Source organism: Pyrus communis, chromosome 11 (genome assembly GCF_041283825.1).
Source record: "Pyrus communis isolate YQ-2024b chromosome 11, ASM4128382v1, whole genome shotgun sequence".
NCBI lineage: Eukaryota > Viridiplantae > Streptophyta > Magnoliopsida > Rosales > Rosaceae > Pyrus > Pyrus communis.
The window spans coordinates 31410820-31427482 of record NC_142575.1 but is presented as its reverse complement, the minus strand read 5'-3'; the positions used below and the strand labels follow the sequence as shown (position 1 = coordinate 31427482).

General features: G+C 39.3%; 3 protein-coding genes across 6 annotated transcripts; 2 read left to right on the top strand and 1 right to left on the bottom strand.

The window, feature by feature from the left end:
• The first annotated feature begins 1402 nt into the window (after positions 1 to 1402).
• On the top strand, positions 1403 to 9115 carry LOC137741547 (mediator of RNA polymerase II transcription subunit 33B). 2 transcript variants are annotated; one of them, XM_088679615.1, is made up of 13 exons: positions 1403 to 1919; positions 2573 to 2683; positions 3471 to 3818; positions 3911 to 4230; positions 4336 to 4427; positions 4567 to 4924; positions 5260 to 5470; positions 5831 to 5945; positions 6039 to 6200; positions 6321 to 6981; positions 7094 to 7300; positions 7574 to 8242; positions 8297 to 9115. In XM_088679615.1, exons 1-13 carry the CDS (start codon positions 1633 to 1635, stop codon positions 8692 to 8694), a joined length of 3939 nt encoding a protein of 1312 aa, XP_088535741.1. In that variant the 5' UTR covers positions 1403 to 1632; the 3' UTR covers positions 8695 to 9115. The 2 variants fall into 2 exon arrangements, with proteins under 2 accessions (XP_088535741.1, XP_068337342.2); XM_068481241.2 differs by having other exon boundaries at positions 7574 to 9115.
• A 1153-nt stretch (positions 9116 to 10268) lies between these two features.
• LOC137741548 (protein PALE CRESS, chloroplastic) lies at positions 10269 to 12493 on the top strand. Its single transcript, XM_068481242.2, has 7 exons — positions 10269 to 10466; positions 10680 to 10747; positions 10891 to 11085; positions 11248 to 11334; positions 11604 to 11654; positions 11881 to 12060; positions 12176 to 12493. The coding sequence occupies exons 1-7, from the start codon at positions 10349 to 10351 to the stop codon at positions 12407 to 12409; spliced, it is 933 nt and encodes a 310-aa protein (XP_068337343.2). The 5' UTR covers positions 10269 to 10348; the 3' UTR covers positions 12410 to 12493.
• A 260-nt stretch (positions 12494 to 12753) lies between these two features.
• LOC137741549 (isoamylase 2, chloroplastic) lies at positions 12754 to 16114 on the bottom strand. Of its 3 annotated transcripts, XM_088680115.1 has the most exons (3): positions 15991 to 16114; positions 15231 to 15563; positions 12754 to 15042 (listed from the first exon to the last, which is right to left on the bottom strand). In XM_088680115.1, the coding sequence occupies exons 2-3, from the start codon at positions 15305 to 15307 to the stop codon at positions 12912 to 12914; spliced, it is 2208 nt and encodes a 735-aa protein (XP_088536241.1). In that variant the 5' UTR covers positions 15308 to 15563; positions 15991 to 16114; the 3' UTR covers positions 12754 to 12911. The 3 variants fall into 3 exon arrangements, with proteins under 3 accessions (XP_088536241.1, XP_088536239.1, XP_088536240.1); XM_088680113.1 differs by having other exon boundaries at positions 12754 to 15563; positions 15983 to 16114; XM_088680114.1 differs by having other exon boundaries at positions 12754 to 15563; positions 15991 to 16106.
• Positions 16115 to 16663: the final 549 nt, after the last annotated feature.

Genomic DNA, 16663 nt, shown 5'->3' with positions numbered 1-16663 from the left:
TGTGCTTTAACTTTGGCCAACAACCAGAGCTAGGGGAATGAAATTTGCCCTTCTAGTTTTATCTTATCTTTCTTCCTTTTTTTTTCTTATCCTTTCAATTTTGCAATGTCATATGACAATCGAAACCGCCATAATCGAGTAAATTTTAAAAATAATCAGTACTTCTAAAAATAAAATAAAATAAAATAACTCAATTAGATTAGAATTGTTTGATCATTTAATTAAAAATTTAATAAGAATGCTGCTATTGATATTCTAAAAATAAATATTATTTTGAAATCTAAATTTCTATGTTAAAAAAAATAAAATTATTGTGCACACTAGTAAACTTGGTTACCAGTACCACAATATATTTATCTTCTTTTTCTGGCTTTTCTCTTGTTCCTCCAATTTTGCAATGTCATATGATAATCAAAATCGTCATTTTTGAGTAAATTCGTTAATAATCATCGTTTCTAAAAATAAAATAAAAAATCTCAATCAAAGGGAAAATCATTTAATCATTTAATTAACAATTCAATAAGAGTGGTGTTATCGTCATTTCAAAAATCTTATCGTTCACTCCAACCTTTTTGTACTTAGAAATAAAAGATACGAAGATTGCACAATATCCCTTTTGTAGAAATGATATCTAAAATGGAGGGTTATCAAGTAGGCAATTCGATCGTCAAACTGCAATATTACAAGATGAGAATGCATATTCACGCGATACATACACGAACAACATAATCTTACATTATTTTTATCCAAACGATATTCTATTTTAACATAAACAGAAGACTAGCACACACATACCCTAATTAACTTATACTCTTAAATTACGAAAAAGAGACACCTCTCTAATCAACTCAGCTACACGATGAAGTGGCATTTTTCAATTTGGAAAGTGCTATTCACATTTTTGTTAATTTTTTACTATTGATCTTTTTAGATTCGACGATCGGAAATTAATAAGGCATGAGAGATGTAAAATGGGTGTGTGGAAAGTGGTAGCACCACCCTTTTGAGGTGTGATATCTATATACTTTTTTTTATTTTTTATTTTTCACACGCTATATATTAATTTCTATTTTTTAATATTATTCAATTCAGTTAATTCCACGATCGGAAATTAAAAAAGGAGGTGGATTGTTTGTCCTCCCATTTCAATACTTTTCTCATGCCTTCCTGTGATGCGTGGTCACGGTTAAGCCACGTCAACATTTTATATTAATTTTTTATAAAAATAATAAAATATAAAGTAATAAGAATATAAAATGTTGACGTGACTTAACCGTGATCACACAAACAAAGGGCATGTGAGAGTATAGAAATGGAAGGACAAACAATCCACCTCTATTAAACAAAGACGAATGACCTAAAAATAGGTTGGTGAATAGTAGACCCCGACCTTTTTAGAAATGCAAGTCACGGACAATTTTACCGGTCGAGTCAACGGAGAAAAATGTACTAACCCGCCTCCAAAACTGACTTCAACCGCGCCTTGTGTACTCCTCCCTCACTCTCCATACCTTACACAAATTCAAAGTCCGAATATATTGTTATCCAATAAAGCAAAAGTTCCTCCGATTCTCTCTCTCTCTCTCTCTCTCTCTCATGCAACCCTAATTTCCTCCTCCTACGACGACGACGATGGCCGTGTTCGTACAGCAGGCGCCGCAGAGTCAGCTGTGGGACTCGGTGCTCCAGCTGACCAAGTCCGCGCAGGACAAGAACAGTGACCCGCTCCTCTGGGCGGTCCAGCTCAGCTCCAGCCTCACCTCCGCCGCCGTCTCCCTGCCCTCCGTCGAGCTCGCGCACCTCCTCGTCTCCCACATCTGCTGGGCCAATCACGTGCCCATCACGTGGAAGTTCCTCGAGAAGGCCCTGGCGGTCAAGATCGTCCCTCCCATGCTCGTCCTTGCTCTGCTCTCTACCAAGTACTCTCTCACTCCCTCATTACATTCGTTTTGATGTATCGAATTACAATTTTTGGGTTAAAGTTACTATTTTTAGTTTGTTGTTTATGGGAGTGCGAGAATCTGAGATTGTGAAGTATTTACAGTTTACGATTTTCTGGGAAGTTGATTGTAGTAGGTGAAATATTTGATTCGTTTCGATATTCGACTGTGTGGTTGTTCAGTTTGAATGGTTACTAAAATGCGCGTGCCGGGTAGGTGGATTGACAAAGTTTGCGAATTGGTTAACCTAACTATATGGCACTAGGGGATCGGCTTTTGCGAAATGTCTGAGTTACTTGTAAAGTTATAGTCTTTGTACAAGTTCAAATGAAATTCTGGGGCTTTGTGGCATTATAGTTGGTAGTTTGTGGCTGAATTATGCATCATCATATGGCGGACGATGCTTTGAAAATGGTTCAGAAAGATATTGTTGAATGAATAATTATTTAGGCAGTTAAGGTCTTCATGCCCGTAGTTTCTTTACTGAGCTGGTGTTGGTCGACGAAAATTCATGCATGTGCCATCTTGTGTGATGGATGGTCTCCTTTAGAACTATGCTTAATCAGCTGTTGTTATTAAAATGTACTTTTACTGGTTAAAACTTACGTTTATTGTTGTCTTGTTTTATACAGGGTTGTTCCAAATCGACAGCTTCACCCTGCAGCATATAGGCTCTACATGGAACTTCTTAAAAGACATACATTTTTGTTTGCTTCTCAATTGAGTGGACCAAATAGTCAGAAGTAAGTTTCAAATTTCTCTTTTTGTTGTATAATATTATTTCCCAATAAGCCTTCCTTGAACTTGTATTTTGTTTTACTATGTGCCATTTTGCAAAAGTTCTTGACAATAAAATCTTAATTCATGGCTTCATTTCAGGAGACAAAAAAGTCCTTGACAACGAGATATTGTGCTTAGTTGTTTTTCCTTGATTTTTTAGCTGCTACCACTCCTGCTATATAGGAATGCAAATTGTGTATTTTATTTGGTTTCTCAATAGTCAATAAGAGTTCAAGAATTTAATTTTTCCGTTAAACATGACAGTTTGCACAAAGGTGTTCAAATCCCCCCTTTCCTCTGTTAAGGAAATTCTCCTTATTGATGAACTCTTTTACCCCTTTTTCCTTTTCATTTCCCCCACGTGCCCCTTTGAAAGAAACAATGACTCATAGAGAACTTATTTGTATAATTTAATGTCATAAACCAATCAAAGTCTTTCAAGTTTCAACACCATATACGTCTATTTAGTAATTTCTGTCGGTTTTTCTGTCTCGTGCTTTCTGATTCCCTGACCCTCTGTTGAAGAAATGCTCTTTACTGATGAACTTTTTTGCCTCCTTTGCCTTTCCATTTCCTCCATGTCCCCCATTTAAAGAAACAGCTCATCATAGAGAAGTTAATTTTATAACTAATACCAACCAAACCAACCAAAGTCTTTCAACACCATCTATGTCAACTCAGTAATTTCTTCATTTCGCTGTCTCATGCTCGTATGATAATTTCTAATAATATCTTTTGATGCGATTGCAGGATCATAAAATCCATTGATGATGCTCTACATCTTTCCCAGCAGTATGGCCTTCAAGTGTCTGAACCTGGAGTTGTTATTGTTGAGTTTGTCTTTTCAATCACATGGCAGTTACTTGATGCATCCCTAGATGACGAAGGTTTGCTGGAACTTACCCCAGATAAGAAGCCTAGATGGCCGACCAGGCCACAAGATATGGAAATAGATGGTCACGGTTGCTTTAATGAGAAGAGAAGTGAGCAAAATGAAGGTTTGCAGAAAGCAAATACTGCAATGGCTATTGACATAATTGTGGAGTTTCTGCAAAACAAAGTAACTTCAAGGATTTTGTACTTGGCCCGTCGAAATATGTAAGGATCTGAACCTTTTCTTTTCTTTTTTTAAATATATCCATTTACTTTTTTGGTTCGTGGGCATCTTTCTTATCACCTCTTCTTTTCAGGCCATCGCACTGGGGAGGTTTCGTTCAGAAACTGCAAGTGCTTGCGGCAAACTCGTCAGCTTTGAGGACTATGAAACATATAACTCCAGAGGGTCTTCTACAGCTGACATCTGATAGCCGTCGACTTCTGACTCGGGAATGCAAAACAATTTCACAACAAGAATTTCATGCAGTCTTGTCTTCTGGGTCTTTAGTGTCTTCAGCCTGTCAGTCTCACGGAGTGAGTTCATCTGCTTTTTGGCTTCCCATTGATCTGTATCTTGAAGATGCTATGGATGGATCAGAAGTAGCTGAAATTAGTGCCGTCGAATCCCTTACTGGTGCGGGCCGCCTTTTTGTATTTAAATTCTTCTATCGTACGTACCTAGAGTTGATAAGATTCTAGTACTCCTAGCCAGGAATATTGATCTGAGTTAAACTTGCAGGTTTAGTGAAGGCTCTGCAGGCAGTTAATGCCACCACATGGCACAATGCATTTTTAGGTTTATGGATTTCAGCTCTTCGGCTTGTTCAAAGGGTAAGAATTGATGTGAACAATTTGGAAATTTCCATATCTAATGATTGATTGACATCTTGTTCTGTGCAAGGAAAAATTCCTCAAAAGTGTTAGTCCAATTGACCTTTTATCCCCTTTTCCCTCTTGATTGGTTTTATAGGAAAGGGATCCTAGAGAAGGACCTGTCCCTCGTCTTGATACCTGTTTATGCATGTTGTTGTGTATTACAACACTTGCAGTTACTAATATTATTGAAGAAGAGGAAGCTGAATTGATGGAGGAAATGGGAGGGGATCATACTAACCAAAGGAAGGAACAAGCTCCTGGAAAGCGCCGCAGAGATTTAATCACCTCCTTACAGCGATTGGGTGATTATGAGGCCTTGTTGACTCCACCTCAGTCTGTTTGTTCAGTGGCGAATCAAGCTGCAGCTAAGGCTATAATGTTCAGATCAGGCCTTACAGTCAGTAATGGATACCATGAATGTATTAGCGTGAACGAAATGCCAATAAATTGTGGTAAGAAACTAATTTTTCCTTCAGCCCAGCAATGGAGTTTTTTTATTGAGAAGGTATAAGATAGCTCACGATTTGGTGTTTAAGACCTTTCGTTTGTCTACCATTATTATTATGTTTTTGTCTAATTCTGCTTTCAGGATCAATTGTGTTTTCCTTTCTTATTCTTCAGAGGGTTTTGTTCTGTTTTAACATCTATAGTTTTCCTTTTGGTCCCGTTTATGTTTCTTCCCATTATGGTTATCTCGCATTCATGCTTTCCTTAATTCTTTTATGGGGGCTTGATACTTTTTATATATATATTTCCTTGAACCTATCCTAATATTTTGCACTTGCAGCGGGAAACTTGCGGCATCTGATTGTTGAAGCTTGTATTGCGCGGAATATCCTAGATACATCAGCATATTTTTGGCCAGGCTATGTGAGTGCACGCAGCAACCAAGTGCTACGCAATGTTCCAGGCCAAGTGCCTGCTTGGTCTTCAATAGTGAAGGGGTCACCTCTAACTCCGTCACTGGCAAATGCTTTAGTTGCCACTCCAGCTTCTAGGTATGCTATTGTATCATTGGTACAATTTGTCTGTTTGTATGTTTAGCCATAACAAGGTAAGTAGGGCTGCGATTGATAGGCAGTGATAGTCACACTACATAAACATGAATTCCAAGTGGGAATCATCTATTTTGGGTCCATGATTTTTGAGTTTGTAGCGCTGTTTAGCTCATATCATTAGGTACCAAATAATGACTAGAGCATCCATAATTTTTCTGAGCATCCATAATTTTTCTTAGCATCATGGCCTGGTCTTCAGTTACCCCCCTTCTTTTTCCTGAAGCCAGGTATATCAGATGCTCTATTTTGTAAATTTACCCAGTGGTATGGCAACTGAATTTGCTCATGGTTTGATGGAAGCTTAGCAGAGATTGAGAAAATATATGAGATTGCAGTCAATGGTTCAGATGAAGAGAAGATATCTGCTGCTACCATTCTTTGTGGGGCTTCTCTTGTTCGTGGATGGAATATACAGGTGACTCTCCCTTTCTCTCATCTCCCCCTCCCTTCCTTCCTCCTGCTGGCCTCTACTGCATGTTAGTCTTATTCAATTCTTTGTCCTTCGCAGGAGCACACCTGTCTTTTTATTATAAGATTGCTGTCACCTCCAGTTCCTGCAGATTACTCAGGGAGTGATAGCCATTTGATCGGCTATGCTTCATTCTTTAATGTCCTTCTGGTTGGCGCATCATCTATAGATACTGTACAGATTTTCTCCTTATTGGGATTGGTATGTGGATCCCTTGTTGAAATAGATAAGATTGATAAAGGTCTTTGTGTTATGAAATGAAAATTTTCCCTAGGCTTTCATGCTTTCCTAAAACTAACGTTATTTGTCATTCACTTCTAGGTTCCACTACTTGCAGCTGCATTGATGCCTATTTGCGAAGTTTTTGGCTCAAGTGTTCCCAATATCTCATGGACACCTACAACAGGGGAAGAACTCTCATGTCATGCGGTGTTCTCAAATGCTTTTACACTTCTATTGAGGTTGTGGAGATTTGATCATCCGCCTCTGGAACACATAATGGGTGACTACCCAACTGTGGGAAGCCAAAGTGGTCCAGAATACCTCTTGTTGCTGCGAAACTGTAGATTAGCATCCTTTGGTAATTCACCCATGGATCGAATAAAAAGCAGAAGAGTTTCAAAATTTATCACCTTCCCTTCAGGTACCATTACCCTGGATTTCTTTCCGAAACTGAAACTCTGGTACCAGCAACATCAAAAGTGTATTTGCTCTACCCTATCTGGGCTTGTACCTGGGACTCCCGTTCATCAGATTGTTGATGCACTCCTGACCCTGATGTTTAGAAAAATAAATAGAAGTAGTCAGCCTTTGACTCCAGCAACTTCAGGTAGTAGTAATTCATCTGCATCGGGAACTGATGAGTCCGCTATTAGACTCAAGGTACCGGCATGGGATATCCTTGAAGCAACTCCATTTGTCCTTGATGCTGCTCTTACTGCATGTGCCCATGGAAGACTTTCTCCCCGTGAACTGGCTACAGGTTTGTTGAATCCCCTTTATGCATTGATAGAAAAGCAGAACTGAAAGCGCCCCTTTGAGAAAGATGTGGAGTTGGTTAAGGTTTGTTAACTTCATTGCATGCTTCATCTCAGGACTGAAAGATCTTGCCGATTATCTTCCAGCAACTTTGGGAACCATGGTAAGCTATTTTTCAGCTGAAGTAACACGGGGAATATGGAAGCCAGCTTGTATGAATGGAACTGATTGGCCAAGCCCTGCTGCAAATTTATCACTTGTTGAGCAGCAGATAAAGAAAATTCTAGCTGCCACTGGTGTTGATGTGCCTAGCCTCACAGTTGGTATGTCCTTATATTCTATAACTTTGTGAAATAACTTTTTTGTTTTTCAAGATGTCTTATATTGTTGTAATATGAAAAATCATGACATATTGCCTCTGAAGTTCGAGCCAACTTCTTTCAGTTGTCACTCATGATCTAAAGTGAATGTGTTCTGTCGATATTTGAATTGACCAACAAATTTTAGACTAGTGAAATTGGAGCTTTGAGTTTATGCTGTAAACTTCTAATAGTTGTCATGTTAACACTGTTAGGCCTTCAATTTATTGCTTGCAGGTGGGAGCGCCCCAGCTCTGCTTCCCTTACCATTTGCTGCTCTCGTAAGTCTCACAATAACTTATAAACTTGATAGAGCCTCTGAACGTGCCCTCACCCTGATTGGACCAGCTCTGAACTCCCTAGCTGCTGGTTGCCCATGGCCTTGCAATCCGATCTTAGCCTCATTGTGGGCCCAGAAGGTAAAGCGCTGGAATGACTACCTGGTTTTTTCTGCTTCTCAAACTGTCTTCCATCACAACAGCGATGCTGTGGTCCAGCTTCTTAAGAGCTGCTTTACATCTACTCTCGGGCTAAGCTCCTCTCGTGCTTACAGCAACGGCAGTGTGGGTGCCCTCCTTGGTCATGGCTTTGGTTCCCATTTCTCTGGTGGGATTTCTCCTGTTGCCCCCGGAATTCTATACTTGCGTGTGCATCGATCTGTCAGAGATGTAATGTTCCTGACAGAAGAGGTGCTCTCTCTTCTAATGTATTCTGTTAGAGATATTGCCAATTGCGGATTACCCAGAGAGAGGGCGGAGAAATTGAGGAAGACCAAGCACGGGGTGAGGTTTGGACAGGTTTCTCTTGCTGCCGCAATGGCACGTGTCAGGATTGCAGCTACACTTGGGGCCACCTTAGTTTGGATATCTGGCGGATCGAGTTTAGTTCAGTCTTTTATCAAAGAAACTTTGCCTTCTTGGTTTATATCAACCCGTGGTTTGGATCCGGAAGGCAAAGAACCTGGTGGCATGGTTGCCATGTTGGGTGGTTATGCCCTTGCATACTTTGCAGTGCTTTGTGGGACATTTGCTTGGGGTGTGGACTCGGCATCACCAGCATCAAAGCGGCGACCAAAGATTCTCGGGCGGCATTTGGGATTTATTGCAAGCGCACTCGACGGGAAAATATCACTGGGTTGTGATTGGGCTATGTGGCGAGCGTATGTAGCAGGATTTGTGAGCTTGATGGTAGCATGCACGCAAAAGTGGATACTGGATGTTGATGTGGAAATATTGAAGATGCTGAGCAAGGGACTTAGACAGTGGAATGAGGAGGAATTGGCTCTGGCCCTTCTGGGACTCGGTGGCGTTGAGGCCATGGGCGCAGCAGCTGAACTAGTAGTTGAATGTGAGGTCTGAATGTTTCGAAGGCACGGAGGAGTCTGTGAGAGGAAAACTTACATGCAACGGGATGCTGTTGTCTGTTGCAGAGAAGTTTTTCTCGGTGAAAAGGCAACTAACGGACACGTATGTCTTGTATGCACTGTTAGTCTTGTATGCACTGTTTGAGAAAGCGGCCTAGGCACTAGGTGGAGGCCAAGCGCCCCAATTAGGGGCTAGGCGTTTAGGAAATCAGTGAAGTCTCTAGGCGGCGGCATAGGCGGCCCTAGGCGTTTCTATTTATTTGATTTTTTTTGGTTAAGGGTTTGAATATAATATTCTATTTGTAAAATAACTGTGGACTTTCTTTCTTGTAAAATAACTTATATAATACATTATTCATTTTATGTATTCAATCAACATTGTAGCACTTATGATTTATAAATCCTTCTATTTTGCATTTATGTTCTCAAATATAAGTGTGTGTGTGTGTGTAAATACTATATTTTTTTTTAAGTATAACTGTATAGGTAGTAACTTATTTATATGTTTTTATTGTTATATATAAATTTAATAAAAATAAAAGAACTCGCTTAGATCCTTGCTCGTTGTCCGATTTGTGCCTAGCGTTTTTTAGAATTTTTGCTTGTACGATATTCCTTGGTGAGATTTTTGGATAAATATAGCTCATTCAACTAAACTGCACGACTCTTCTTTTGAATGATAAAGAGTTTTTGCGCTCAACATTTTGATTACTTGAAATAGTCAAATGTTTTTTTTCTTCAAAAATAGAAAATAAAACAACATTTAACACTCATCTCTGAAGCAAAAAAAATAACCAAATAAATCAACTATGAGAAGAAGTGGTACATGATGATGATTTTGGAGTGTTAATAATACAACACATAAATTATTTCACCCACCTTTACCTTACTTGCGAGTTTTCTTTTGAAACTATGAAACGGAATTATAAAAAGAATTTTCTACAATCCTGTTATCGGGTTGATCAAAGTTATAATCTACGAGTCATAGATGAAGAAAATTACTAAACCAAATAGACGATTGATTAGCAGCAAAAATAAATAAGGGGTATACATTTCACACCCTTCATGGTTGAGGTAATTTTCAAAACGGACCACGAAGTTTTAAATATCTCACATTGCCTCTAAGGTTTTGAAATTGTATGAATTTACACCTGATGTCTAATGAATTATTTGAATATTCATTAAATTGATGACACAATGATCATGAACTCGGTAATTACAATAACATGTAAATCATATTTGCACCAAATTGATTAAAAAACTTATCAATTTAACAGACATTTAAATATTTAAAAGCCATAAATTGATAAGATTTCAAAACCTTAAAAAGCATTGTGGGAAAATTGAAATCTCACTGCCTATTTTTAATATTATCTCAAATCTCTCCCCTGTCGTGAGCTTCCAACATAAACTTGGTAAACACGAATCCGGTTATTGTTGGATTCTTTTGGTAAGGATTTCAGAAATTTATCAATCATGCTCGTTCATCGTACATCGTGTAATTAGAAATTATTTTAAATATTTTTATTTAAAATTAAACATATACAATACTTGATAAAAACTATGATAATCGGACACATTAACGTGGAACCGGAGAGGATCCTGTTGGGTAAACACGGTCTCGCCCAGTTCAAGTGAAAAAAGAGAAAATGGAAGCGAGGGTGTTCCCGCTAACGTGCGCGGCGCTGCCACTCTCACCGACGCCATCGTCATCTTCCTCGCCTGCAAGGCTCTGGCCCTCTCGATTGAAGCCAAAACATTTTTCAGGTGCATAGCACAACCTTTCAGCGCTCTCACATCACTTGATTTTTCAAATTTGAACTTTTTATTTCTAATAAGTTTGTATGCTTTCTGGGTTTTTTGTTGGAGCTTTGAACATTTTCTCTCTGAATTTTGATGCTTTTTTCTGGGTTTTTGATGGCAGTGTTGAACTTGTTCTTTTCTGAATTTGTATGCTTTTTTCTGGGTTTTTGGTGGCAGTTTTGAGGAAGAGCATGAAAAAGGAAGAACCAGTACTTGAAGGTCTTCCCAAAGAGTACTACGACGATGTGAGTGTCCTTTTTCCTTTAATTTGCTCTTTAATTTGTCCAAATGGGTACTCAAATTTCAAGTTTTTCTGTAATTATATGTGTAAAGTTTTGTATTTTATTCATGTTGGAAGTGGAAGTAAGCTTTTTATTTTCTGAATTAGGAATGGCAAGCTCAGCAAAGGGAGAAAACGAAGGAGCTGCATCGAAGGCGTCAAGAGGAGGACGAAGAGGAGGAAAGGAAGGTTGAAGAGTATAGGGAGATAGGCATGAGATTGAAGGATTATCCCGAAGAAGATGTCCGAAATGCTCGGAAGCTGATTTCGAGCTTTATCAGAGCTGCTGAAGAAGTGGAAGAGGTGATATCAGAAAACCCGTTGTGCTAAAATTGGTCTTAGTCTTTAGGAAGACTTTCAGTTTTCACCTGTGATGGCTTGCCTTCAGTTTCTTATGTTTGCTTTATTGCATTTTGTACTTGTACTCAGACTGTAAGTTAAATGAGGTTCATGATTTATATGCAGAAAATTGAGGAAGCTGCTGAGAAAGGGGAACTGACTGAACTTGTTTTGATGGTCATATGGAATCGCCTTGACCTCGCTCGACGTGATGTAAGTTGATGAGACTATAACAATTTCCTAAAGAAACTGATTTAGAGATATAGAAATGAAGTTTTGTAACCAAAAAGTCAGTAGCTGCCGTCTACAAACTGGCTGTGGTTACTGATTGCTTTAGATTAACAAACTCAACCTAATAAGTTGCTTGGATCAGTCTAATGTTATAGATAACCTATCACATTTTCGTCATCACTCTCTCTCTCTCTCCTTGTCTCTCTTGCTCTCCAGCTTATTGGTTTTGGGTATTTATGACCTTTTTACAGGATGAAAAGGATGTTATTAGAAGTCTTGATTTGCTATACAGAAGGGTTGAGGTACGAGCTGCTCTCATCCTATTCTAAGTTCTAGCCATGAAATTGTTCATTTTAGCATTTTGGAACCTGCTGTTAACCTATTTATACTTTGATTTCATTACCGGTGGGAGAATTTAAGCTGTTGCTATTACTCAATGGTTTCATATGAGAATACCTTACAAAATTAGTTTAGATTAGCCTTGATACCCCCTAAATCCTTGTGTAAAATTTTCGTATTCTTCTTTAGGCTGAGATTCTGAAACGGGAGGCTACTCCTGCCATGAGACTGCTCAATGATCTTTTGAATATGCATGATGGCTTCGACGGTGAAGGGTGGCTGAAGGAATGCAAAAAGCACATGATTGATACTTTCCCACGGGAGGATCCATTTAGCATTCTTGTTCCAGCAGGATTTGACATCGATAAGGTATGTTGGGAATATGCAGATTGAGATTTATGTTGGAAGTCATGATTTGTAACTATTTATAAGTCAAGTTTATCGTTTCTGACTTCTTTATTCGGTCATCTTTCTTCTCGATCAGCATGAAGGACCACTCCGGCTACCAGTTGAAGCCGATGATGCTCTACTGAGGGTAGACTTTGTCAGGGAGGTCGATGCATTGCTACAAGAGGTTCGCGCCGAGCAAAGTGAAGTACAAAATGCACAAGGGCTTGATCCTGAAGCCATTGCAAGTAGGTTGAAGCAGCAGGAAAAGCAGCGTGCCATACGCTTGGTAGAATCGATGCTAGACCTGGCCATTAATTTGCAGTGGTAGCAAAATTGTGTTCCTTGGTTTTTTTTTGTAGTTTTTGTAGCCTTTTCTTTTTCCTTGCTAAAAGAGTAAAGGGTTTTTCTTTAACTTCAAAAGACCAAAGATTGGACACATGAACGGAAGACCTACAGATGTTCCGTTAAAAGGTGCGACTTTGAGATGGAGGGTCAGGGCAAAATGGGTAGAGGAAGAGTAGGAAGACTCGAAAAGAGACTAAGAAAATGTATAAAGTACTTAGAGCTAACGGAAAACTTGGCGTAAAACCGAGCGCGTGGCGTTTTAGGATTTATACAGCCGACCCCATTTAGTGAGATAAAGCTTGGTGGTTGTTTTCAAAAGATCAAAGATTATTCAATAAAAATAGTACTTTATTGCTTTAAATAAAATTTACATGGAATTTACAGCAGTGACTTATGTGCTACTTTACTGCACTGCAATGTCTTATTGTCTAAGCATCCTATTAAAAGTTAACCAACAAAATAATTATATGGATTAACTAATAAAGCTACAAGCTTCTGGCTTCAAACAGAGCACAACTGTGAGACTTCATTTGGCACGCAAACAAACCAGCCATTTGTTCCGGAACTGGCTCGCCGTCAGTTGAGAAAAAACCTGGAAATGGAAGAGCCGTGTCGACCAAACGGAACCATCCCATACCTTCCGGAGGCGGAGGCAGAATGACAGTCTCTGAATGATCAGCTGCACTGAAGGCAACAAATAAGTCACCCCATAAAGGGGGAGAAACATCTCCTGGTTCGTTCGCTTCCTCTTCGTCTGGTTTCAGCTTCATGGCAAGGAATTTGCAGGATGGATCTTCCCATTTTGGAGAAGATTGATCACTCCCGTACCAGTCTATATTTTCTTCTTTCAAGAAGTTCCTCTTCTGAAGTAGGTCGCTCCGCCTTATCCTAAACGAACTTAAGAATGCGATGAATTGTGTGGTTTGAGTAGCAAAACCTGTTCCCAGTGCGTTCCAATCGAAAGCTTTTCTGTCACTGTATGCAGGGGAACCACCTGTAGATTGTCCACACTCATCTCCCATGTTAAGGACAGGAACGCCGAGTGAAACAAACAAGATAAAGAGAAAATTACGAATTTGTTTAAGTCGCCTTTCAAGTACAGCGGTTTTATCTGTAGGCCCTTCTTTCCCACAATTCCAACTCAGTTCTGAAGCTAACTCAACACCACTGAAACTAACAAGGTCCACGAGAGGAAGTCCGGAATTCCTGGAAATAAAGTTGAAAGAGAATGCTGGCCCTCGTCCATCCGAGAAGATGTCCCCGTTCCCACAAAGCCGTGTAGCAAGGTCACTAAGAAGGCCCTCACCCCTCAAAAAGTTTCTCACATCTTTAGAGAATTTTGAGTTCACTTCTGCCCATCTCTTCCAATGAGGAAGGCGAGTTTCCTTTGGTACTGAGCCATGAGGATCCCAGCAGTCTGCAATGATCTTGGTCTTCGAGAGTAGCGGATCAAAAGCAATTGCTTCAACCAAAGGCGGGCGAGATAAGTATTCACCATTAGACCCTCGCAACAGAGATGATGCATTTATAAAACAAAAGCCATCAACGTGAAACTCAGTCACCCAGTATCGAAGACTATCCAATACCATTTGTTGCACAACAGGATAGTTACAATTCAAAGCGTTTCTGGCTTTCAAATCCGCAACCCTGTTTATGTGATAATAAGATGAGATATCGATTCCTTGCAGAGCTTCACCCTCAGCGGTATGGGTGAAAACAACTTCCACTAGGACCTCTATTCCGTCGGCATGAAATTTTTTCACCATGTCTTTCATAGAATTGACAGCTGATACAGGCCCTCTAGAAGGTCCAAAACAATTCATAGGTGAAAAGAAATGGATAGGGAAGTATGGACCCTTTTGCTCATCAAATGGGAAAATAGGCTCTAATAAAACTGCATTCACACCCAGGTCTTTCAAATGCTCCAACTTCTCTGTCAAACCCGAAAAGGTGCCTGCTATATTAGTTGGTAGCTTACTAGACTTATGCTCTGTAAAACGCGTCACGTTCAACCGATAAACCACAAGTTTTTCCAATGCGAAGTCAGGTCGAACGTCACCAGCCCAGTTGAAAGCAGGTTCCTCACATAGTCTTCCAAGATACTTCAACCCTGTCCCATGAGGAACAGATTTCGCAATGATCTTAGCATATGGATCCAGCAAGACATTCCCTTCATCAAATTTATAACCATAGCTCACAAAATCCCATGCACTTTCAAATGATGCATGCCAGATGTCACCTGATCGATTAACATATGGATCTAGATCGAGCTCCAACACAGGTTTTTCAGCCGCGGTCTCACCATACAAGCATAAAACTACACTTTCTGCATTTCTTGAAAAGATGGCAAAGTTCATGGAACCATCATTAGAAAAAGACAGACCCAATGGAGCGGGATCTCCTCGAGAAAAACCAACTGGGAAGCAGAAATTTGTCTTCCTATGACTTCTTATTTCCAAGTCACTCGAATCAGCATCTGCGGGGGATTTCAAAATAAACGAGAGGTAGAAGGGGATTTGTTTAGCCTCAAACTCCAATTCTAGAGTAAACCTGCCGGAAGAAGTCTCAGTGAATGGAGTTTCAAGGGTGGTGGTTCTGTCAGCTGGGGTCGAACTTCTGAAATTCGAAGGCATAAAACTAGATGCATCAGATCTATAAATTCCCCAACTCAGTACTAATAATCTATCATTACTAGACAGGTGCAATGATGAAACTTCAATATTCACAATGTATTTGGCATTCTTCATTCTAACAAAAACTTTTACCAGATCCCCAGTTTCTGTCCTAAATCGATAAGTTGATACCTTGCCTGCTTCTTCAGTTTCAGTACTGGTGTAGACTCTTTGCTCCATTGGCTCAACAGAAACTCGGGATGTAGCATACACTTTCAAGTCACGGTCCCTTAGAGGCATTTCCTTCAAGTTCTGCAGAACTTCTCCGAAAACTAGATTTCTCTCTATACCCAGTTTTACAGAACCACGCAGACCGTTATGCCTGTGTATGTTACGATTTGCAGCAGTCAGCTTAGACAATTCAGTGGTTCCACAATTCAAACAACATGAGGCCTGAATGACGATTGACAGCGGAAGAGTTGCCATCCTAGAGCGCAAACACGAAGGTCCCTAATATATTGGATCCTAGAAAATCATCATCTCATGAACAAACTTCTTCAATCACCGGCATTCGATAAAGAAGCATATAATTTCCAATTTTTTCATGCTGCAACATACAATTGCAATGACAACACAGATAAACATCATAAACCCATCAAATCAAAGAAAGAACAGGATCCATGGGAGTTGTCACAAATGATCAAAAACTACGTGAATCAAGAAAATAAGTTGAACCCAGATTCTAATCTGAGAAAATCTAAGATGGGTTGCTCATAATTCGAGTATAAACAATAAAAAAAATTTCAGTTGGGTTGTTCATAATTCAAGTTTAAAAACTAAAATAGATAAAAAAAAAATCAAATGCATCAGCAGGTAAGCAACTAGACAGAAGATCATAAGCATGAACAAATTGAGAGATTTGGTGACAACAAAGAGGGAGATACGAACTTACATCATTGGACCTGCTCAGTTAGAATCAGACTGATGCAGAAACAGTAGGGGAGAGAGAGAGAGAGAGAGAGAGAGAGAGAGAGAGAGAGGCAGAGAGTTGTTGGGATTTCGTTCTCTGAAAAGTTGTCAGGATTTTATGGGCCGCACAACGCAGCAAAGCTGGTCGAGATCGAGATGGGTGAGAGTGACTTGAACTGTTCTTACGAAAATGCTCGACCGTTCGATTTTTGCTAAACTTCGAACTTTGTTAAGATTAATAATATTTTTAAGGGGCTTTAATCACAAATGGTCTCAAAATTAATCCAGTTCCTGTAATTGAACATTGATGAATGTAGTCAAATTATTGCGGTTATTCTGTCACAATTTGGTCGAAAATTTTGTTTTGTATTGACGTGTCACACAACTAGTCTTACAAATTTTATTGAATATTGTTATATGAATTAAAAATATTTAAATAATAATAAAAAAAAGATGAACGTTCATTATCTTCTTTCCCTCCCACCCGAGCAACACCCCGCAACATCCGTATGGTCAATATTTTCACAAATTTATATATCAATATTTTCATCGGTAATTATATTTTAAGTACATATCTCACTTCATCCGGTCACCCGTATGAGAAAAGAAAATTCTAAAACGGCTATTCTCTCAAATATAATATTTCCCAGAAGAAA

Bases quoted from the DNA above. Each gene is read 5' to 3' on its own strand.
- LOC137741547 (XM_068481241.2), top strand. From the start codon at position 1,633: ATGGCCGTGTTCGTACAGCAGGCGCCGCAGAGTCAGCTGTGGGACTCG. The intron at 2,684-3,470 runs GTAAGTTTCAAA...ATGCGATTGCAG, and splicing joins AGTGGACCAAATAGTCAGAA to GATCATAAAATCCATTGATG. The intron at 6,201-6,320 runs GTATGTGGATCC...ATTCACTTCTAG, and splicing joins TTTTCTCCTTATTGGGATTG to GTTCCACTACTTGCAGCTGC.
- LOC137741548 (XM_068481242.2), top strand. From the start codon at position 10,349: ATGGAAGCGAGGGTGTTCCCGCTAACGTGCGCGGCGCTGCCACTCTCA. The intron at 10,748-10,890 runs GTGAGTGTCCTT...TTTCTGAATTAG, and splicing joins CCAAAGAGTACTACGACGAT to GAATGGCAAGCTCAGCAAAG. The intron at 11,335-11,603 runs GTAAGTTGATGA...ACCTTTTTACAG, and splicing joins TTGACCTCGCTCGACGTGAT to GATGAAAAGGATGTTATTAG.
- LOC137741549 (XM_088680113.1), bottom strand. From the start codon at position 15,524: ATGGCAACTCTTCCGCTGTCAATCGTCATTCAGGCCTCATGTTGTTTG.